Source organism: Ipomoea nil, unplaced genomic scaffold, assembly GCF_001879475.1.
Source record: "Ipomoea nil cultivar Tokyo-kokei standard unplaced genomic scaffold, Asagao_1.1 scaffold1652, whole genome shotgun sequence".
NCBI lineage: Eukaryota > Viridiplantae > Streptophyta > Magnoliopsida > Solanales > Convolvulaceae > Ipomoea > Ipomoea nil.
The window spans coordinates 428,239-453,237 of NW_017618080.1; the positions used below are offsets into that span (position 1 = coordinate 428,239).

Consider the following 24,999-nt stretch of genomic DNA (forward strand, 5'->3'; position numbering starts at 1 on the left):
TATATATATATATATATATATATATATATATATATATATATATATATATATATATATATATATCAAAATGATTAAATAGTAATTGTAGATATATGTTTAATTATGGATATAATTCAATTGGAATCTTAAGCATTATATTAGGGAGATTATGAATGGAAATTGATATTTTAAATTATTAGGGACCTATCAATGGTAATAATTAATTATATTTTGTACATCTGAAATTTTAAATTATGAGAAATTTTACGGCGGTGTGTGTGTGTGGAATGGTGGTGTGCATTTTATAGTTTGTCATGGTGTACACCTCCTGTTACAGAAAACCGCACACACCATCGCAAAATTCCCCACAATTAAAAAAAAAAAAAAAACAAAACAAAAAACAAGCCCAATACTATATCTACGTTTCACACACGCCCGAAACTAGTAAAACCCAAACCAAAATGAGCATGCCTATATCACGAAACGCACATACCAAAACGCATAATTTTATGAAAAAATCAGCACGCCATGGTGTACGAGCCCTGTTACAGTAAAACGCACACACCATTCCACACCCACGCACACACCGCCGTAAAATTCCAAAGAAAATTACTAAGAGAGAGAGAGAGAGAAAAATATTGATTAAGGAGAGCTGAAATAACGCTACAAATCCTCTAATATAAAATAGCAATAAGAAGCAGTTAATGACTATTGCAAAAATTCCCGCCTAAGTAAAACGACAGCGTTAGCAATGGGTATTCCACTTATTGAAAATCTGATTTCTTTAAACATTGGGTTTATAAAAATATTAATTGAGCAGTCCAAATAATTATGGCAACTATTCCGTTTAACGAGGCGATGAATCGATTTAAAGCTTCTGGGAAGCGTATCCAGAAGCAACTCTTGAGTTGGTACACACTAAAGTCTATATATTACAGATTACAGAAGCGCAATGAAGGTTTGAATACAAACAATCGCATTCCCAGTAGCTAATTGTAAGATTCAGTCTTCTATTCCATCATGGTTCTCTTCATTCTGGGACGTGATTTGTCAACCTTCAAAACAAGAAGCGCAATGAAGGTAAATAAGTTTTTTCAGTTTGCAGTTATGAAATTATCAAGCATGGTTATGTTTTCATGACGAGATTTCAAGAACAAAATATTTCAAGAACATTTTGAATGGTAATCGTTATTGTTTTTTCTTATTATTTTTTCTTCAAAGATTTTTGTACAGATTTTACAAACTGTCAAGAGTTGTCTGCTAAATGAGTTCTCATCATCCAAGATGGCTTAGAAGATAAAAGAAAGTAGTGTCAAAGTTGAAAAGAAAGAGTAATGGTTTGGTTGATGTATTGCAAACTGTCTCTTAAAAAACATTGTTTCAAAGTGGTGGTTTAGTTGTTGAACAATTTTGCATTATGGCAATCGTGTTCTTGAACTGTAAGAGTTTTGGTTTACAATAGATATTTTTATATCTTTTGCTATGGCTTTTTGCAGGAACCAAGAATGCTTGGCAGATTCACATGTACCAGTCAGGGGCTTGAAGACTGTTTAGTATGTTGTCGCTCAATGTCATGTATTCTTTTCTTTTTCGTTTTGCAGGAAAAAGAAAAATATTAGAATCAAAGTACTGAACACATTTGAAGAATATTCCTATCTTCCCAAAAGTCAAGTAATATTAGACAAGAAAGGCTGGCAGAATGGCTTAACAACACTGTTCATAGAATAAGTTTTTAAAATGACCTATTTAGTTAGTACCTATCCTAATGTAATAATTTTACTGTTGTATAGAATTTTTTACAATTATTTTCTGCCAACAAACCAACATTGTTTGGATTGAAAGAAACTTTATGGTCCCTGTATTAGGCCATAGAGATATGTAATGATTAAAAATATCTAATTCACTTCCAGTCATGCAAACAAAAAGTGTCAAGCTACATTTATCAACCGGGCAATCAATTGACACTCTTAACTAATATTAAACACAAACAAATAAATATTGAATTGAAATAAGAATTCACACATACCTACTATGAAGTGGAAGCCAGAACCTTAGAGCAGTAGAACAACATATGTATTAATACTGTAATTTAAAAAATGACCTGTTAAAAAGAGTTTAATCAATTAACACTCAATAAAAAAGCTGTGTTCTAACCAAGACAGTAAGTAATATTTAACATATATATATATATATATATATATATATATATATATATATATATATATATATATTAAGCACATAAATATTTATATTTAATAAAAACTATTAAGCTTATAATCGTGCAGCTCTACATGTAGAGAGTCAAAGTATGGAAAAACAATTGACTGATGAACAAAGGAAAGTATATGAAACAATCTTGGGCGATGTCTGGTTGAACAATGGTGGTTTGTTCTTTGTATATGGCTACGGGGGTACCGGGAAGACATTTCTTTGGAGGGCGTTGTCTGCAAAATTGCGTTCTAAAGGTGATATAGTTATCAATGTTGCTTCAAGTGGCATAGCATCATTACTTCTGCATGGAGGCAGAACTGCACACTCTAGATTTGCAATACCGATCTCTTTGAATGAAGATTCAACATGTAATTATCAGTCAAGGTAGCCACCTTGCAGAACTAATTTTGCAAACAAAGTTAATAATTTGGAATGAAGCACCAATGATGCACAAACATTGCTTTGAGGCCTTAGATAGAACACTGAGGGATTTGATGTGATTCAATGATCCATTGAGTTATGATAAAACTTTTGGTGGTAAGACTGTTGTCTTTGGGGGTGACTTTAGACAAATCTTGCCTGTAATACCTAAAGGTACTAGACAAGACATTGTAGGAGCTATTATAAATTCTTCTTATCTTTGGGATACATGTAAAGTTCTTAGATTAACAAAGAATCTAAGATTGAATAGGATGGAGCCTGGTGTTGATCTACAACAAGTTGAAGATTTTGCAAAATGGATTGCATCCATCGGAGATGGAACAATGGGTGGACCGAATGATGGTTATGCAAATGTTAACATCCCACCGGAAATGTTGTTGCCCTCTACAGGTGACCACATAGCCACAACTGTAGATAGTACATTTCCTATGTTCAAAAATGGTGGATGCGATCATAAGTATCTAGAAAGTCGCTCAATATTGGCCCCAACTCTTGATGTGGTTAACTCCATCAACGAGTATATGAGTCATTTGCATGTAGTTGAGAGTAAGACATACTTCAGTTGAGACACAGTTTGTAAGTCTGACTCAAGTGACGGTATCCTTGCAGATGTGCATACTCCAGAGTTTCTAAATGGGTTGCGAGCATCTGGTATCCCCAACCATGCTCTAACACTTAAGGTGGGTTCTCCTGCAATGTTATTGCGAAATATCGATCACTCGATGGGGTTATGCAATGGTACTAGGTTGGTCATTACCAAATTAGCGGAGCATGTTGTAGAAGCAAAGATAGTTTCTGGTAACAATTGCGGGACTAGGGTGTTGATACCAAGGATGTCGATGACTCCGACTGATATAAGATTGCCTTTCAAATTTCAAAGAAGGCAATTTCCGCTTATGCTGTCATATGCAATGACCATTAATAAAAGCCAAGGACAGACGCTATCTCATGTTGGTATGCTGCTGAAGAAACCTGTTTTTGTACATGGTCAATTGTATGTTGCTGCTTCAAGAGTTAGCAACCCGAATGGTTTAAAGATCTTGATTGGCAACGAAGGTGCTATGAGTTGCACTTCAACTACAAATGTTGTTTATCATGAAGTGTTCAATAATTTGTAATTTTAATTCAACTTTAACCAACTTTTCCTTTTAGCAATACATACTCTCTTATTCTTACATGTAAATTAAATTTTCACAATCATTAACTTTTATGAAAAATAACTTTAATGTTAAAAATACTTAACTTATTTATGTATAAGTAATATCCGTGCATCGCACGAGTACAATACTAGTCTTTATAAACATGGAAATAAATGAAATGAAAAGTAATAAATATAGTGCTTAAGGACAAAAAAACCCATGCTTCATCTAAAATCAGTATAACATGGGATCCAAGTGGTAATCAATATGAATCGTCAAAAAATTAAAATCAACTATCAGGGAGTGTGCTCACGGGCTCGGCTGACTAGGGGGTGTGCACAGGATTCAAAATATATATATATATATATATATATATATATATATATATATATATATATATATATATATATATATATATATATATATATATATATATATATATATATATATATATATATATATAATTTAAAAACAAACTTAAATCTTATGTCTTGTTAACCCTAGGTCTTCTACACAGAGTCACAGACTACTCCTCTGTCCTCTCCGTTTCTCACTTCCTCGTTTCTCTTCTCCCACCCCGACGTAGCCGACAGCCCACGCCCCACAGTCAACGACGCCAAGCCTCACTCACCGAGTTGCCGCACGCCCTCCGCAGTCTGGCCTCGGCGCCTCGCTGCCCACTCTGCAACCTGCGTAGGTCGACTACTCCTCCGTCCTCCGTCTTCACTCTCACAAATTTGTTGCGTAGGTCGACTACTCCTCAGTCCTCTGTTTAATATTACAGTGCTGTGCTGCTTAATATATTTATTTTAATATATATATTAGTTCTTCATTCCCACAATTATTTGTAATATATTTTGGTGGTGTGTTGCGTACTGTGCTGGCTTGCTGCGTACTGTCACTACTGTGCTGCTTAATTATTTTAAGGAGTGGTGTAGATAGATAATATTTTAAGTCATAGATTGAAGAATGCAATAGAGTTTCACAGGTTAATATATAGAAATTAGAATCCTAATCGCATACTCCAACACCTTACTGGCATAGTCTATACCTCCATACCTAGCCCGCAGCCGGCACTTCACGCAGCCACTCACTTACTCTCCTCGCCACCGACCACCGTAGCCTGAGCCCTGAAGTCTGAACGCTGTAGCCTCACTGTCATTTACCACTGTTGAAGACCGACTTGCAACCACAGACAGAGGTATGGGGATACTTTCTTTTTATTTTCTACAACTTGTACCTTTTCCCCCCTTTTAATTGTTTGTTACCATGGGTATCTTAAATTTTTGCTTCTGTTTAATTTTGGCTGAATTTGGTGGTTAACCTGTTAGCAATGCCTAATTGCCTACTGAAGAACTCAAGAACTCACAATTCCATGTTAACTTCCAGTAAACTAGTTCCAGTTTACTGGAACCAGTTTAGTTTACTGGTTCCCACCAGTTTACTACCAGTCTACTGGAATTAAATTCCAGTAAACCAGTTTAATTCCAGTAAACTGGTTCACTGGAATTTCATTCCAGTTTTCAGTAACAATTCTAATGTTATTCCATATTTGACAATTGACACGACCATGTGTTGGAATTTGAACTATGTTATGTTTGGTAGTTAGTACTTAGTAAAATGTTTCAACTTTGGATTGTTATTTTGTGACTTTGAATTTGGACTATGTGAATACCGAACTGAATTAATCCTGAACCAAAACCGAACTTTTTCAAACCGAACCCAATGGTATCATTTTTTTTTTAAATACCGAAACACCGAAAAACCGAACCGAATCCCGAAATGCCCACCCCTATCGCAGACTGCAACAGAACCCTTGCCATGTATGCCATCCACTGTTCTGGTTTTTTGAAATCTCATCGGCTCAGTCTCCGTCTGCCAGCATCACCGGTCGCTGACAACTTCTCATATCCTTGCCAGCGACCAGTGTTGCCTGACTTGCCTCACCTGGCCAGCCGCGACTACTCTTGGCCTCAGGACGTCAGAGTAAGCCCAGTAGCCCACCATCTCCCGGCCTTTATGTAGTTGTTTGCTCACAAATTCTGTCAATGTGTGGTTATGTATAATATATTATATTATACATGTCTGGCTGTTAGTTTTTGGACTAATTGTGTTTCAGATATGCACAAGGATTATGTTAGTTCAAGCTTAAACATTATGCACTGAATTGGAGTAACCCAATTTTATGTCTTTTTAACAAGTCACATTTTTCAGATAATCTTCATATTTCTGGTTTTCTTAATTAATTTTGGCCTTTCTGTTCTGTGATTTTTGGCAGTTGATATTCATTTCTGAGCAGATACTAGATAATGGGTAAGGTTTTCTTGGATTTCCCAATTAGTTTACTGCCTATAAAAGAAATGAAAACAACTACTTCATAGCATTTTTGGCTTTTCATTTATCTTTTTTTTTTTTTTTTTTTTTTTTTTTTTTTAAATAAAAAATTTGTTTAAAAAAAAACCTTTTTGTATCCTTTTTCTAGCAGATGAAGATAATAGATCTAGAAGAGAACGCAGGAAGGAAGCTCGTTTATCGATGAACAAGAAGAAGTTTGATTCATGGCTTCAACATCATCATGTAAGATGCTTATTGGAATAACATAGGAGTCCTTTAGGCTGGTTTGGACTTTGGAGAAACTCATTGGGTTATGCAGAATCATTTTCTAGCAGTTTCTTAAATAATCTTTTTCACAGATTGCAAATATTGATTTTAGTCTTCTATTCCTACATCAATAAATTGCAGAAATCATTGCCAGTTTTGAAGTCAAAGCATGCAAAAATACAGCAGGGGATTGTAGGCCCAAAAAGTAGTGAGGCTATGTCCAAGGATTCTGATAGTGAAGCAGAACATAACATTGAGCTTTCTCCAGTAGTGGAAAACACAGAAGTTAAGACAAACAATTTGAAAAGGAAACGTGACTTAAGTTCAAACACAAGGTTCAATGAATATCTGGAAATGGAGATGACAGGAGGGGTTAATTCTGCAGAGGATGATATGAGACTGGAAAGGAAACTTGCAAAGAAACTCAGAGTCAAGGATGGGAAACTGAGTGGTGGTGATGATATTAATATGTTATTTGAAGGAATTCCGTCTATTCTTAACTCTGTTGGTGAAGTACAAGAATTTTCAAAGGGTAAAAAGAGTCGCACTTCAGGCACGAAGAAGAAATTAGTGGATGTGGATGTGAATGTAGTGGGTGAAGTAGTTGATAAAAGGGTTAGAAAATCTGATTCTATATCTGCTAGCTGCGATGGCTATAATCATATAGAGGAATTTGATGGGTTAAAAGAATTAGATAAGCCAAAAAAGAAAAAAACAAATTTTGAAAAGTACCTTGAATTGGAAAATGGCACAAGTTCAGCTGAGGAGGATCTAGCTTTGGAGAAAAAGCTTGTGAAGAAGCTCAAGGTTAAGGGAGGGAAATTAAATCGAGATGATGATGGTATTAATATGTTATTTGATGGCATTCCTTCTGCTCTTGAATTGTTTGAGGGTGAAAAACTCCAAGGTCCTCGAAAGATCTTGGATGAAACATTGCATATAAAATCTAAAAGCTTGAAGTCAGTCAAACAAAAGCAAGTCATAAAAGGAGAGCAAGATCAGGATCAGGTGTCTGTAAAGACAACTGATAAAGCACTTAGAGCATCTTACCCAGCAACGTCTTCAGGTATTGAGATGGGACTGGGAAGACTTGCTCAAGCTGCATTTGGAGGAAATACAAAATATATTGCCCCACACTTGAGATCTCATATGGGAAATGAATCACAAGACCATGCTCAAATTCGTAGACGAATCCGAGGTATGGGGTCTTAGGAACTGTTTCGGTATTTTGCACAATACATGTTTGTTCCTGTTATTCGGATTTCTGGTGCCCTAACTCAACTTCTTCTAGGTCTTTTGAATAGGCTCTCTGAATCTAATGTGGAATCAATTACTGGTGATATGTCTACAATCTTCCATGTAAGTTACTAAACCCTTCACACAATTGACTTGACACTAAATTTAGGCAAAAGAATATATTGTCTTTATTAGAATTGAGAGTAAAAAATTGCTAATTTATTATGTGTGTGCCCAGAAAGTAAGGTAGTAGTGTATTTTGGAGTGCATGGATGTTGGGCAAGTGTGATGGTATGTGTTATTAATAAAAAAGAGTTGCACCTCATGTCTCTAAATGATGGTCTCATTTAAAATGTAGTTCTATTATAGGATGAGATCTGTGTGTATACTATTTAGTTTATGATTGGCTAAAAAGAATTTGTTAATGTATTAGAGTTCCAATAGACCTTTCCTGCAAATGTATTGTTAGGCAGGATAAAAATGGTTAATTTTTTCCAGTACTGATAGATTACACAGGTTTTGTCCAGGTATTTCCTTCGGTTTTAGTGGCTTCCAAGTGTCACAAGATGATTTTTCTGACCTGTCATTTACTCATGCAATCATTTATGAGAGCTAAACACAATTGTCATTCTCTGTATATGTCCTTTCAGTATTGGTGACTTGGTGTTTTCCCGAACTGACATTCATTTTAATAGTATAGAATACTTAAAAGCTTTTCTATGTCTTGAACTTAGCTCATGTCTTCTGTGTAGATTGGTCTTTCATCATTCACGGGAAATTCAAATTTGTACCTGAACTCCCTTGTCTCTTGAACTTGCAGACGGTTGATTGCAGTCTTCGTTCATTAATTATAATTGAAGAGGTTTTGGCATCATGTTCCGGAGGTCCACGCGGCAATGAACAGTTAAGAATGCAACTCTTTGTGTTTTTCTTTTCAAAATTTTCATGATGTAGCTTGTCTGTCTGGTTGCATATCTTTCCTATCTTATTTATGCATGCAAAAAATATCAGGTTGATTTTCATGTAGTTTATTCTTTCTTAATAGAGGATAATATTTTGATAAATGCAGAACCAAACTCTTTCCATCTTTTGTGTTCTAAACTGTTGAAGTAAAAAATGGGAGGAATTTGATATGCCATCATTGGCCAATTTAATGTATAAAGTTTCCTAATAAATAGTAGGATGAATCCATGGTGATTTGTATCACCAACATTAGCATTAGCTAGTGCACAATGCTTCTGGACAATTGTAGTAACTACAATTAGTTAAGTTTGTCCATGGATTGCATAGTTGTTTGATATCTCTGTATTCTTTAGGCACCTTGATATCTCAATGTTCCTTTTTGTGGGTGCGGTCCTGCAATTAAATAATGTTTTATTCCCTTTCTTTTTAACATTATTGCACCTTTGTTTTAATTTTACATTTATCGTGGTTTCCTGATGTTGACAGATATGCAGCAGTATTTGCAGCTTTTGTTGCTGGCATGGCTAGCTTAGTTGGTATTGACTTCAGTGCCAAGCTTCTAGCTTCTCTGGCAAGAAATTTTGAGGTGCATGACATGTTAACAAGTATTTTTTTTTAATTATAAATTGTTTGTTAAACAGCAAAAATTCCAGTGTGTGTGTATAACCTATAAGCACTTTTAAACTCTTATCTGTTCTTCTTTTGTGTTGTGTTCTTTGTATATAGGATGAGTACCTGAAAGAAGACACTATGTCATTGCGGAATCTGACTCTTCTATTTTCATATTTGTACACATTTGGCGTTTTCTCTAGGTGAGTGAAAATTTTGAATCCTCATTTCTTCCATTTACAGGTATAAATGGAGCCTAGAATCCTGCAAGTCACATATTTACTTTTACATTATTTTTGTTGCTTTCTAGTGGATTGGCTCACTCATGGTTCATTGTGCTTGTTATTAGTCTAATGTACAAACCAACAAAGATGGATGACAACCTTTCTTTAGTAGAATCCCATGTCCATGCAAATTAAACCAACATTTTAGCATGTTATGTATTGTTCAGAAATGTAATCGATGCTGGATTTTCATCGACTTATCTATGATTCAGTTTGGTTATAAATATTTTCTTATCCCTGGCTATTTGACCAATGTTTGAAGCTACTTATTATGCTTTGCAGTGACTTAATGTATGACTTCTTGGTAATTCTGAGTAAGAGACTGACAGAAGCTGATGTTTCTACAATTTTAGCAGTCTTACAATGTAAGTTATTATTATTATTATCATTATTTTTATTTTTATTATTACTCTGTTTTATTATTATTAGAGTAGTGTTACTCATAATAAATCACTTTTATCTTTTTTATTGTTGTATTCAATTTGTTGAAAACAGTTGTCTCTAGCAAAAATTTCCCACTAATGGGCTAGTTGGTATGGAAACAGTTCTCACTTTTTATCCTTTTTGGCGGGTGACTGAACAGCTTGTGGTATGAAGTTGAGAGGTGATGATCCTGTTGGAATGAAGAACTTTATAATTAGCATTCAGAACAGGGTTAATGAATTGAAAACCTTATCTAGAGATGCACAATCCAGTCTTGACAGCAAAAGGGTATACTTGCAATCTGCTCTTATTATACTACCATTATGGTGTCTTTCTTTGTAAGACATATTTTTTCTATGTATTTATCTGAGTATATATATTTAATTGTGTTGCTGCAGATGGAGTTCATGCTTGAGACAATATGTGATATAAAAAACAATAAGAAGAGGCCCAAGGAGGAAACCATGCAGCTTACCCGAATAAAAAAATGGCTACAGAAGGTGTGCATCTATTGTTATATCAGTTATTCAGAAAGTATGCTATAATGCTATATATGCTGCAGAAAAAGAGATCTGGTGCACTGGATTCAGTTAAGCACCAGCTGTGCAATGCATGAAATCTTTATGTTTACATAAATGATAACTGAGTATTTTGAAAGGTATTTAGTGCTGCCATCATTTTGATGTGGTTAATGTTTCTACCATCCTCTTTATCTTGGGTAGACATGTAAACACTCTTAGAGAAAGCTAGCTTCATTATTTGGTGGAACTTTGTTGCAACCAAAACTCATTTTCTCATTATGTTTCTTGCTTTACAGTGATATTAAGGTGATAATCATTTCTATGTTTTCTACCACTTGCTTAAGTATGCATTGGATTATCTTACATGTGTTACTGTTCTGAGCAAACCTTTTTATTTGGAGAAACACAAGTTATCAACTGAAGTTTGATGTAGTGACAGTTGTAATTCCTTTTGTCAAATCATCTTACCACAGAAGTCTATCTCTGTATCTGTAATGATTTCCACTTGTTAAATCCCTATCTTAATTTTTCTTTTGATTACAGCTCAGAGTGGATGATATTCTACTTCGAGGATTAAGGTGGAGCAAGCTTGTTGATCCAGATAAGAGAGGTCAGTGGTGGTTGTCTGGGGATTTCAATGTGAATTCCAATCAAAACAATATTAGGGAGGTTGCAAACACAATTGACATGGAGGTCGTTGAGACTCAAAAAATGCTCCAGCTTGCTGCCACACAGAGGATGAACACAGATGCGAGGAGAGCAATTTTCTGTGTAATAATGAGCGGTGAGGACTACATTGATGCATTTGAGAAGCTTCTAAGATTGGACTTGCCTGGGAAGCAGGTGGGTCAGGATTCCTCCACTTTACAGTTAAATAGCAACCAACTTGATTTAGCTTCTCAACATATTATTCCGTTGTGCAGGATAGGGAGATAATGCGAGTTCTGTTAGAATGCTGCTTACAGGAGAAAGTATTTAATAAGTATTATTGTGCACTAGCATCTAAGTTATGCGGCCACGATAAGAACCATAAGTTTACTCTGCAGGTATGGGAAGAACAAGAGTTAAGTATGTAATTGATGTTGAAGTTGTATTCATCCTCCTTTTGTTGTTATGCAGTATTGCCTTTGGGACCATTTCAAGGAAGTGGAATCGATGGAACTGATGAGATCAATGCACCTCTCAAAATTCATTGCAGAGATGCTCGCATCTTATACTCTTTCCCTTTCGGTCTTAAAGGTGGTTGATCTAGGTGATGTCACACAATTAACTCCAAAAAGGATTATGCATTTCCGTATGCTTTTCGAAGCTATCTTTGAGTTCCCAGATAAACTAGTATGGAACATTTTTACTCGAATTGCTTTGCCAGAGCATGAGTCCCTTTGTAACGGGATTGTCATCTTTATACGAGAATATGTTGCAAATGGTAACAAGTCTCTAGCAGGTAAATTCAAGATTGCCAAGAAGGCCATTAACAATGTTGAAGGAGTACTAATGTGAGCGCTGCTGATGAGATTATATTTATTTATATATGTAATAGCAAAATTTTGTTAAGTTTAGTTGAGGTACATTTTTGGTACACTATACTGCTTGCTTTAGAGCATCCACACTAGTTTTTTTGGATGACAAAGAAGAGAGAGATGATGATTTGGAGAGAGGAGAAATTTATTTTTAGAAAGAATTTATTTTTTAGAGAGATATGATGATTTGGAGCATCCACACTAGTTTTTTTTTCATTTTTTTTTTTTTGGAATTCAGGAGGAGAAATTTTAAAATCTGTGCATTTTTTGCGCGTTGAGCGCAGGAGAGGTGTGTACTGCACACGCCTAGCACGCAAATCACTAGTTTCATTTTTTTTTTACCTAATAATTTTTCTCTTGTTTTTTTACCTTAACATTTTCTCTTTTCCTCATCGCTTTCCTTTGGCAATTTATATCGTGCACTAGAGCGCGCATTGCATTGTGTGCCCTGATGCAAAATGACGTCGTTTTACATAACTGTATAAACAAATATACATAATTGTATAAATAAACACACATAACTGTATAAAAAATACACATAATTGTATATATAAACAAATACACATAATCACGTCAACTTCCTTCCGCGCCTCCCAAAACGACGTCGTTTTGGGAGGCACGGGGCGCACAGTGCTGCGCGCGTCGTGGTGAAGTGTATAACGATTGCCTTTTTGACTTCTAAAAAATTGTGCAAAAATCAAATTGATGTGGATACTCTTATAATTAATTATTATATAGGAATAAGAGTTAAATAGGCCACCCAACTGCACACCAAAGTGCAATTAGACCATCGAACTAAAAAAAAAAGGTATAATTAGGTCCCTGAACAATATAAAATTATGCAATTAGGTCCAAAATGACCCGCTTATCTAAAATTGTAGCTTACCATTTTTAAAAATAATTTTTAAAACTAATTTTAAATAAAATAATTAATTAAAAAAAAAAAAACCTGCCGGAGACAATTCGTCTCCATGGCCAGAGACGAAGACCTTCGTCTCCATGGCCAGGAGACGAAGGTTGGTCTCCCTGGCCATAGAGACGAAGGCCGGAGACGTCGGAGACGAAGGTTCCGGATGGTCTCCGGCCATGGAGACAAAGAGACCTTCGTCTCCATGGCCATAGAGACGAAGCCTGTCTCTGGCAGGTTCAGTTTAGTGTGTGTGTGTGTGTTTTTTTTTTTTTTTTTTTTTTTTTTTTTTAAATTTTAATTAATTATTTTATTTAAAATTAGTTTTAAAAATTATTTTTAAAATCGGTAATCTACAATTTCAGGTAAACAGGTCATTTTAGATCTAAGTGCATAATTTTGTATTTGTTCAGGAAACTAATTGCATCTCTTTTGAGCAGGGCCGTCCCTGGGCATGTTTGCCCAGGAACCTTGCACAGGGCCCCCAAAATTTGGGGGCCCAATTACAAAACATATATACATATACTATACAGCAGGCAGTGCTGCTTGCTGTATAGTATGTGTATATATATAATTTTTTTATTATTTCTTTTTACAATTGGCCCCCAAATTTGGGGGCAGAATTGTAAAAAAAAAAAACAAAAACTTATATACATATATTATATGAGTTATATATATAAATTTTTTTTTATTTGGGAGCACAATTGTAAAAAAAAAATTGTATACTTATATACATGATTGAAAAAATCACTAGGCATTCTTCAAGCACTCGGGGGAGCCTAGCGTCTAGGGAACATCGATGTTCATGTATTTTATATTTTATTTTTTTAAAATTTGTTTAAAATTTTTAAATTTCTTAAATTTTTTAAAACTAGATAATTATAAACTATTTAATACTTTAATAGTTAATACTAAAATATTAAATATTAATTTTAAAAAGATGAGTTTGAACAATTTACGATTATTTCGCTCAAAACGATGTCGTTTTGAGTGAAATAACTTATTTAAAAGGAATGAAATAATAGCTAATTGGTCGATTAGGCGGTTTTGTCGGCGCCTAGGAGGCTGAGGTGGCACTTAGGCGGCCTAGTCAGCCGCCTAGCCTGCCAGCCGCCTAGACCACCGATTATGGTGATATTGCAAATAGTTGTGGCAAAGTAAGAGATTCGATCCTTTAGAGTAGTGCAACGTATTTATACAATTGAACAACTATTTATTATTTATATATATGAAATAGTTGAAAAGGGGCTCAAATTACGATGTCGCACAGGACCCCCATTTTATTGGAACAGTCTTGCTTTTGAGTTCGGTGACCTAATTGCATTTTGGTGAGCAGTTGAGTAGCCTACTTGACCCTTATTCTTATTAATATTTTGACATTTATTAGGTGTTTCCACATGGGACTAGGGGATGCATTTAATAAAGACTTTTATAATTTTTAAAATAGTAAGTTTCAATATCTATATAAATCTAATAAGAGCCAATAATGTTATGCCCTTAACTGAAACAAAAAAAAATGTCGGTGTAATTGTTTCTTAAAATGAATGGTTCATATTATTTTGAATTTAGTATTATTTAATGATTTTCCTTATTTACACTCTATTATATTATTTTCTTCCCTTAAATAACCCTAAATTCCGTTAGTGTAAACTTTAGTAACGGAATATTCCGTTAACTATTTATTATTCTTAACTTACACAATAATTTCTATAAAAAAATGTCTCAGATTCGAACCACATCCCAATTAGAGTTGACATAATTGTTAAACATATACTATGAATATATTAAAACGTATTAATATATATATATATATATATATATATATATATATATATATATATATATATATATATATATATATATATATATATATAATATAAAATTTAACATAAACTTTGGTCAAATAATTATCCCGACTAAATACATAGCATTCAAAGTTGAGCATCAAAGATTATAAATCAGGAACTTTAAAAATCATTTGATTTTTTTGCATTAAAAAAAAAACAAATTTAGGTTAATTTTTTTTCTTTTTTCGTTTAATTAATCTTCTTTTGATTATTTAGAACAAAACGTAATATTTCAATTATGCTTTTGCATTATTGGAATGATTTATGTCATTATGGTATTAATATTTTTTGTATGTATTTTTATAATAGTACAATTGTACATTACCTTACAAATATTATACTATTATTTTTTTTATCGGACAAAATTATTCTTACATCATTGTCAGACCTGCGCGACCTAACTACAAATTTGTTGATCATAAATACAATTACACATGAACTCTAAAATGGTACGACCATTTTTCAAACAATTGACAATGTTGACATCCCAGGCCCCAATTGAATAAGTTTACACATCAGAATATTATGAATGCATGAAAACTTCTAAAAAAATTTGTTAGTTAATTTAATTTTTACTATATCATTATAACTATATCTATTGTGACCATATATTTTGAATTATTTATTAGCAATTGTAGCAATTGTCATTGACAAACTCTCAAAACAATTTGTCTCAATAACAAATGGAAATTTAAAAAATCAATGATTTCGTTATTGTTGATGAAAAGTATGTACGCCACTTTATTACTCTTATTAAATTACTAGTTTTTTTACGCGCTTTACGCGAATGGAATAATGCCCAATAATTATTTTTAAATAAGTATTTTAAAGTATATCAATGCAATATTATATATGAGACGTTCATGTATAGGTAAATAAATGTCGAATTTGTTTATTTAAATTGGTAATTTAAAGTATATAAATGCAAGATAATATATGAGAGATTGATTATAATTGTCACTAAAATAAATGTTTGCAACTTTGAAATAACGATAGTCTAAATAATTAGTCTAAAAGCGATATTCTAAATAAATATTACTTTTGATTTAAATTTCTCTCATTATTCTTAATTCTCTTTTGGGTATCATTATCATTATCTTCATCTTTAGTATATGTCCTCTTTTTTTGTTTTGTTTTTTTGTTTTTTGTTTTTTGTTTTTTTTGTTTTTTTGTTTTTTTTTTTATCGGTAGTGTGTCACGTGCAATTGGGTTACTAGTGGTACCATAGAGGGATACATCGTGCAATGAGATTATAGTGTAGGAAGCTTTAGATTTTCCTTGCTGTGTATATGACTGCGATTTTAGTTGTACTATGAACTCTTTATCTTACAAGCACCTATTGATATTTGGTAGTGATAGTTTTTCCCCTATATGTTTCATGTGTTGTAAGATGTGTATCGTAGGTTATCATGTGAAAGTATTGAACAAAATATTAATATTTATTATATTTGTATAAAATACTTGGTAAATAAATAAATATAACATATTTTGTATTATAACTTTGATAGCTTTAAAAAAAAAGTATTATAACTTGGATATTTAATTACAAGACAATGTAAAAAGAAGACAATGAACAATTAATTCTAAATTAATTAAATGCATATGTATTATTTTTTGTTGTAGCTACAAATTTATTTAATTAAATAATGGCCCGTTTGGTTCACGGAATAGGCCGGGAATGGCATAACATTCCCAGTAATAGGCCTATTCCTTTGTTTGGTAACCATTTCTATTACCAGGAATAATATTCCTGGTAATAGCCTATTAACTCAAATAAGGTAATAACTATTACTAAGGGCCCCCTGGTATTAGCCTATTAGTGAACGCTCAGGAATAGATTTTAGAATCTATTTTCTTTTTTACCCCTTTCTTTAACCTAATTTTTTTTATCCTATATATAAATTTATCCTATTTCACCACCGTCGTCGCCACCGCCCCCACCACTGCCATCGCCACCGCCCCCACCACTGCCACCGCCACCACCACCACTACCACCCCAGCACCACCACCGCCACCACCACCATCACCACCACCGCCACCACCATCGCCGCCGACGCCGCCATTACCACCACCGCCACCAGAACCACCATGGCCACCAGAACCACCACCCAGCAGCACCACCGCCACCACCACCACAACCACCGCGACAACCGTCGCCGCCCCCACCACCACTGCCACAACCGTCACCGTCACCACCACCACCGTTGCCCCCACCACTGCCACCGCCACCACCACCACTACCACCCCACCACCACCACCACCACCACCGCCACCACCACCACCACCATCGCCACCATCACATATTTTTATAAGGATATTTATGTCTTTTAAAACATATTTCATTTCTATTCCTTAAATCAGCCAAACAGTGTAATATAATTCCTAAAGTCTATTCCTTCCGCGAACCAAACAATAAAATACAATTCCTATTCTATTCCTTGCCTATTCCATTCCTTATGGAATGTGATTCCTATTACCTCAAAATTTATTCCGTGAACCAAACGTGCTGTAAGAGTAATAAAGTGGCACACATACTTTTCATAAACAATAATGAAATCATTGATTTTTTTTTTATTTTTATTTTTTTATTTTTTTATTTTTTATAATTTCCATTCAGAGACAAATTGTTTTGAGAGTTTGTCAATGACAATTGCTACAATTATTGTCAAATGATAATAAATAATTCAAAATATATGGTCACAATAGATATTGTAATAATGATATAGTAAAAATTAAATTAACTTACAAATTTCTTTAGAAGTTTTCATGCATTGATAATATTCTGATGTGTAAACTTATAACAATAGACAAATAATGTACAATTGCACCATTATTTAAATACATACAAAAAATATTAATACCATAATGACCTAAAAATCATTCTAATAATGCAAAAGCATAATTGAAATATTAAGTTTTGTTTTAAATAATAAAAAGAAGATTAATTAAACGGAAAAGAAAAGTTAACTTAAATTTGTTTTTTTTTTTAAATTCAAAAAAATAAAAATATTTTTAAAGTTTCTGATTTATAATATTTGATGCTTAACTTTGAATGCTATGTATTTAGTTGGGCTAATTATTTGACCAAAGTTTATGTTAAATTATATATATATATATATATATATATATATATATATATATATATATATATATATATATATATATATATATATATATATATATATATATATATATTAATTCGTTTTAACATATTTGTAGTATATGTTTAACAATTATTCCAACTCTAATTGGGATGGAGTTCGAACCTAAGACTTTTTTTTTTATTTTTTTTTATAGAAATTAATGAGTAAGTTAAGAATAATAAATAGTTAACAGAATATTCCGTTACTAAAATTTATACTAACAGAATTTATGGTTATTTAAGGGAAGAAAATATTATAATAGATGATAAATAAGGAAAATCATTAAATAATACTAAAATCAAAATAATATGAATCATTCATTTTAAGAAACAATTATACCGACATTTTTTTTTGTTCCAGTTAAAAGCCTAACATTATTGGCTCTTATTAGATTTGTAGAAATAAATTAGTAGCTACAACAAAAATTAATATATATGCATTTAATTAATTTAAAATTAGATGTCTATATGCTTTTATTTTAAAAAAATATTCATTATAAAAAAATTAAAAAGAGATATTTTTTTGAATGCTACTAGCTCTATTACAATGTAGTATCTGTTCATATACTTTCTCAACCTACTGAAACACAAAGAGCCAATAATGCCTCCACTGAGGCTCGAAATTACAATCTTCCAAATGGAAGTCCAACCCGGATACCATTAGACCACATAGTCCTGGTAAATTAAAAAGAGATATAATTTCATTAATTATATTATCTTTATTTTCTACAATTCAAAGATTCTTTACATTCATATCTATTATATTCTATACATTGTCCATTGTCTTCTTTTTTTTTTTTTTTTTTTTAAAATAAAATAAAATAAAATAATCTTGTAATTAAATATCAAAGTTATCATACAAAATATGTTATATATATATATATATATATATATATATATATATATATATATATATATATATATATATATATATATATATATATATATATATTTATCAAGTATTTTATACAAATATAATAAATATTAATATTTTGTTCAATACTTTCACATGATCCTACGATACACATTGATAGTGTAAATACGATGTTTTGTCCTACACTACGGGCTCGTATACTATTAGAGCTCGGGACCAGACGACAGTCGGTCGGGAAGTTCCCTTCTAGCCTTGAAATCTCCAAAAGTCCCCTTCCCAGCAATAAATGCGGGTATTTATAGGGGGTAGGGGGACACTTTCTGGGCCCCTGGCATGCTGGACACGTGGTCTATATGCACTGTCGGCACTCTATCCGAGGAATCATCTACACGTGCCACGAATGTCCCAATGTTATCCGTTGCTAAACTCGGGATATGCGGTCGGGAATGTAGACACGAAAAATTTGAATCCAACAAATGGACTGATAAATGGTTATTGGACCGACGTCGAGATTAATTATTGGGCCAATTTAATTAATTGGATCATAGAAATTAATTTAATTTGATTAGTCCAATTAAACTTGGTTTGGGCTATTGAATTAATTAATTAATTGGCCCAAGCCCATTTCATATTTGAATTTGAATTATAATTGTAATTTTAATATAATATAATTTTATTATATTTGAATTAGATAATTATAATTTAATTTGAATTTGAATTAAATTATACAATAATGAACCTGGACTTGATTCTGGGAAAGGTTCATTTTCTAGAATAATTAATTAATTAATTAATTAATTAATTAAGGGGGAGTTTGTTGAGGAATGTTGGTTAGGCTCTTACTATAAATAGATCCTTCACTTTCATTCCAAAACACAACTTGAAGGCTTGAGAGCTTGAAGGCATTGAACAACTTAAAAGACTTGAGGAGTTGAGAGCATTTGAAGAGCTTGAAGGCATTGAAGAACGCTTGAAGGCATCTTTTGAATATTTTGCAGGCAATTTGAATCCATTGCAGGTACTTTGGAGCTTTGCAGAATTGACTGTCTCGAAGATCTTGAAGTCTTTTGAAGGCATTTGAGGATCTTAAAGCGACTTGAATCCATTGCATGTGTTTTGAAACTTTGCAGGGTTGATTATTTCTAAATTCTTGACGTTTGTTGTTGAAAGTCACGCCAATTGAATCCCGGAAGCTACGCCACTTGAATCCCGGCAGCACGCGCCAATTGAATCCCGGAGGCTACGCTATCTGAATCCCGGAGGCACTTAAATAGATAACGTCATTGAAGAATCAGAGGACTAGATAGAGATTTTGTACCTGCATATTGAATTATACATACAATGTACAAGGAATTTTGTGGAATATATACAAACTTTACTTTTTTTATGTTTACAGATTTTGGCACGCCTAGTGGGACAACTCTGCTTCTCATCTCTTCACTGTTGATTCGCGGGCTCTATACAAGAGGAATCCAAATGGCTCAAGAAATCCCTCCTCCAAGATGACCTACGCTCAAGCTAACCGCTCCAAGGCATCATCTGTGGCCGGTTCCGGTGACAGCCAAAATGTGGATGGAGCAATGACTCGGAGCCGAGTGAGGAACCTGGGAGTGCAGCTGCACGGGGCCCAGGACATCGCTCGCCACATCATTCGAAGGATTGACAGAAGCTTCACCATGTCACGAAGAGCTATACGTAACAAGGGGTCATCCGCTACAATGGAGGTTGTTGGCAACAAGAATCCTACAAGCGAAGGAGCTCCCAGCACAAGAGTCCTGCGAGCCCTACTCTCTCGAATAAAACCCCAAGCAGTGGAAGCTCATCACAGTCATCACTTCTGCGGAGAACCTCACCAGAATGGAATCACATATACACAATCATGCCCGCTACGACAACGAACGCGGCTTCGGTGGAGAAACAACTAGCCAACACCGCCAAATCTCTCGAGGGAATAACTATGCTCATGCATGACCAAGAAAGGACGATCAATGAGCTCAGTGAAAAAGTTGAAAGCGGAAGAAACGGCGAAACAAGTCGAGCTTTCGGGAAGCATCCTCAAACCCAAGAAGATGAGACTGATGTCGAGTCACCGCGTCATCAAAGTAGGCCAAGAATGGAAGAGACAATCTCTCGTCCAACACCCGCTGAGAAAAGTATCCCAATTTCTGAAGGCATGATACCTGTAGACTAGTTGAATGACTACATCATGGGAGTGATCAAAGGGAAGCTTGAGGGAGGACAATCTTCATACACTTACACTAAGCCCTATACTCAGAGGATTGAAGAAATGAAGATGCCGCCGGGCTATCAACCTCCCAAGTTCCAGCAGTTTGATGGAAAAGGCAACCCAAGGCAGCACATCGCCCACTTCACTGAAACCTGTAATGATGCAGGAACATATGGAGATCTCCTCGTCAAGTAGTTCGTCCGCTCTCTGAAGGGCACTGCCTTTGATTGGTACACCGACCTGGAGCATGGTTGCATTGATAGCTGGAATGATATGGAGCGCGAGTTCTTGACCCGCTTCTACAGCACAAGAAGGACTGTCAGCTTCTTGGAGCTCACCACTACCCACCAATGGAAGGGTGAACTTGCAGGCGCTTTCATCGATAGATGGAGGGAGTTGTGTCTCAACTGTAAAGAGAGGATATCCCAAAGCTCCGCAATTGAAATGTGTATCCAAGGCATGCACTTTGAGCTCTCTTACATCTTGCAGGGAATCAAGCCTAAAACGTTTGAAGAACTATCTAGTCGTGCTCATGACATGGAATTGAGTATTGAAGCTAATGGGGGACTAAGCATGTCAAGTATGCCTAGTTCATCAAAGGCACCTGCAAACCAAGATGTCAACAAATGGAGTAAGTTCTTTCCAAACCAAGAGAAGAAAGAGACGATGAACGTGATGACAGGACCAATGCGGGTTTTCACCAAAGTGGATGAGAAGCCCAAGCAAAGATCATTCCCTGGCCCATCAATGGGAGCTAAAAAAACAATTGTTGAAGAGTGGCAGGAGAAACAATATCCATTCTTGGATTCTGATGTTTCTCCTATGTTTGACGAGTTGCTGAAACTCAAATTAATTGAGTTGCCTAAGATGAAGCGCCCCGAAGAAGCTTTTAGGGTGGATGACCTCAACTATTGCAAGTATCATCGTCTCCTCGGACACCCGATTGAAAAATGCTTCGTCTTTAAGGATAAAGTGATGGGGCTTGCTCGTGATGGAAAGATAGAGCTTGTGGATGCTAGCGCAAACACAAATCAATTTTCATGTGGGACGTTTGCTCCATTACTTATAGAAGATGAGGAGAATAATGGGGGCAAGCAACATAAATGCACACTTCCATTTAGAGTAAAGCATGCTGGCGTCCAGTATTTAAAACCATCACAAGTTGATCCTGCTAGTCATATTAGACCATTAAAGAAAATGACAAGGCAATGGGTTGAGAAGAAGTCGGCAAGGGACCCCGTCCATGACTCGAAGAAGAAAGGACTTCCCACATACATTCTTGGAACTTGCTTGAATACCAATGAAGAACATGTTGAAGTGGGAGAATCTTCATTCCCCTTGATTGAAGGAAGCAACGAGGTCTGCACTCGCAAAGTCGCGTCTTACACTACAGAGATAATTTTCAAAGATGAAGATCTATTGCTTGGCGGTATACCACATAATCGTCCGTTGTTTGTAGAAGGCTATACCTGCGAGCAAAGAATCAAAATGATTTTGATTGATCAAGGATCGGCTGTGAACATTCTGTCACTCCGATCTATGAAAGAACTTGACATCTCTACCGACGAGCTCTCTCAAAGCCGCCTGATGATTCAAGGTTTTAATCAAGGTGGGCAAAGGGCACTAGGTACCATCAGACTCAATCTCAGGGTTGGAACGTTGAACTCAAATACACTATGTTATGTGATAGATGCAAGGACGTCTTACAATTTGTTGCTAGGTCGACCTTGGATTCATGAGAACAGAGTAGTCCCCTCATCATGGCACCAGTGCCTCATGTTTGAAAAAGGCAGTGTGATAGAAAAGGTGGTCGCTGATGAAAGTCCATTCACCGAAGCAGAGTCGTACTTTGTAGATGCAAAATTTTACTTGAAGAAACAAGTTATTGTTGAAGAGATTGACAAAATCAATGTTGACACACCTCCCGATCCAAAGTGGAAAGGCAAACAAGTCGTAGACCAAGCTCATTGCAATAAGGAACTTGTTTTCTCGCTTACAAGAATTGAACCATTGAAAGCTCCCCCAGCCAAACCGCTTGGAGAAGAAACCAAAGATAACGACGCTCGAGATGGAATAAATGAATTGTTGCCCGCTAAGCGCACTAATGGCTTCGACCCCAATGCTTATAAACTTCTAGCTAAAGTTGGCTACAACCCCAAGGAGCCGCAGAAGTTGGGGAAGCTCATCCCAGAAGCCAGCGGTAAAGGCAAGTCAAATCAGCCGGGACCGCATGAACGTAAAAGATTGGGCTATGTGCTCCCTAAACCAGTGCGAATCTTCATAAACAGAGCCGCAAGTAATTGCATCACGTCTATCGATGAGGAGGAACACCACAAGAGGCAACCAGTCTTTGATAGGATCAGCGAGGTAGAACCACAACGGTCAGCCTTTTATAGGCTTGGGTCAAATCCCAAACCTGCTAAGAGGAAGTCCATACATGACAGACTCGGAGCTGCTCAAGTTTTAAAAGAACACACCAATACTTCTATTGAAATAGAGTCTTAAAAAAGTCTTAGAAGTATAGTTCCCTCTCGCATGAGATGAGAAGTTGATTTCCATGTTTCATGTAGCGAAGTCTTGAAGGTCCAGCCAAAGACCATTATATACACCCGTGAAAGAAAGGAAGAAGACCTTGATTCAGGTTATGAAGCGACACCAACCCAAGATGAGGAGGCGTCTTCATTCCACATTAATTGACATAATAAGATCCCGATTGAGGGGGGCATGTACAACTTGGTTGATGGAAATGATGCACAAGTTTGCCCTATTAAGTAAACGAGACTACTTGATGATCCACCAAAAATGAGCACGTGGTTAAACTGCTAATGCATCTCGCTTGTCTATGGGTGGGCCTAAGTCATAGACGCTCCTGGCTCGCATGAGCCTAAACTGTGAACGGCTCTACTTAAAAAAAAAAAATCATTTGAACTACGTTTGACCTGATCTCCTTCGTGGGAGTACGTAAGCAGCTTAGAAACACCTTCTTTTTCTAAGTTCAGTCATAACAAAAAAAGTTTCGTTCACGTTGCGTATAATGGTGATGTTGTGATTAAGTTAAGGTCACGTCAATTATTGACATGGAAAAGATGGGGAAAAAGTGTAGAAATTATTACAAGACAACTATCAAGGCATGCACTCCCGTAGCAGTTTCGCTTAGCATTCTGATTTTATCTTGGTCTACAGTGGTCCGATTAATGCAATTTAAGTGTCTTTGGAAAGATAATTTACAAAGTTAAAACTCTCTTGAAGACATCAAAGTTTGAGTTTGAGATTTAATGGGTCAAACATTGAGGCGAAATGAGGCCACGAATCTGTCCATAGTTGCTCATGTTCAAATTTTATTTGAATATTTCAAGGATACAATTCATTTGTAGTTGACATTGTTTGTTTTCAAGTTCAGTGGTAATGAAAGGAGGTTTTATTATATTAAATTACAAGACTAAGTTACTTTGATAGTTCAGCTTCAAGTGTGGTTTTTGGTCATGAATTTCAAGCACTGCAATGGATGTTGTACTAGAGGTGTCGAATTAATTGGTATGTCCTTGTTGCTGGACATCACCATGGTCGTTTATCTTGAAAGTGCACCATTTTGAACTATGTCCAATTGAAGAAGTCGCTGGAAAAAATAATAATGATATATTATGTACGTACGTATATATATATGCCATATGTATATACACATTCACATCACTACATGTTGATTATATATATCATGTACATATATACACAATGTTAGTTTGTTATTATTATTATTATTATTATTATTATTATTATTATTATTATTATTATTATTATTATTATTATTATTAGAATATTGAAAAAACAAAAGGTGTGAAAAGAAGAAGTAAAGAAACAAGTGAAAAAAAAAAACGAAACAAGAAGAAGTAAAGAAACAAGAAAAAAAAAAATGAAAAGGAAAACAACAAAAAGAGGAAGAAAGTAAAAGGGAGAAATGTTGGGTCCTGGCTGCATGTGCTGTCACCATCAATCAACCACATATCCCATCTCCAACTTGCCTAAGTAAAAGTTGATAGTGGAATATGCATTCTATGTATATAGGAGAATGGTCAGAGTG

The 24,999-nt window shown here is 34.9% G+C and overlaps 1 protein-coding gene, 1 long non-coding RNA gene and 1 pseudogene across 5 annotated transcripts; all 3 read left to right on the forward strand.

Moving 5' to 3' along the window:
* Positions 1-2,287: 2,287 nt before the first annotated feature.
* LOC109191490 lies at positions 2,288-3,197 on the forward strand (annotated as a pseudogene).
* Positions 3,198-3,404: 207 nt separating this feature from the next.
* On the forward strand, positions 3,405-24,748 carry LOC109191503. The gene is made up of 3 exons (XR_002055930.1): positions 3,405-3,585; positions 21,239-21,242; positions 24,735-24,748. It is a non-coding gene; the product is annotated as an uncharacterized LOC109191503 (long non-coding RNA).
* LOC109191502 (nucleolar MIF4G domain-containing protein 1-like) lies at positions 4,264-12,098 on the forward strand. 4 transcript variants are annotated; one of them, XM_019342160.1, is made up of 14 exons: positions 4,264-4,971; positions 6,049-6,083; positions 6,253-6,347; positions 6,513-7,569; positions 7,663-7,730; positions 8,428-8,510; positions 9,057-9,156; positions 9,297-9,382; positions 9,746-9,828; positions 10,047-10,174; positions 10,285-10,386; positions 10,951-11,250; positions 11,331-11,453; positions 11,527-12,098. In XM_019342160.1, the coding sequence occupies exons 2-14, from the start codon at positions 6,080-6,082 to the stop codon at positions 11,905-11,907; spliced, it is 2,610 nt and encodes an 869-aa protein (XP_019197705.1). In that variant the 5' UTR covers positions 4,264-4,971; positions 6,049-6,079; the 3' UTR covers positions 11,908-12,098. The 4 variants fall into 4 exon arrangements, with proteins under 4 accessions (XP_019197705.1, XP_019197708.1, XP_019197704.1 ...); XM_019342163.1 differs by having other exon boundaries at positions 6,256-6,347; XM_019342159.1 differs by lacking the exon at positions 4,264-4,971 and adding an exon at positions 5,570-5,756.
* Positions 24,749-24,999: the final 251 nt, after the last annotated feature.

What these genes read in the sequence shown, in the direction of transcription:
- LOC109191502 (XM_019342160.1), top strand. An exon ending in ATATGTCTACAATCTTCCAT is followed by an intron (nt 7,731 to 8,427) that starts GTAAGTTACTAA and finishes TTGAACTTGCAG; the next exon opens with ACGGTTGATTGCAGTCTTCG. An exon ending in GGTCCACGCGGCAATGAACA is followed by an intron (nt 8,511 to 9,056) that starts GTTAAGAATGCA and finishes TGATGTTGACAG; the next exon opens with ATATGCAGCAGTATTTGCAG.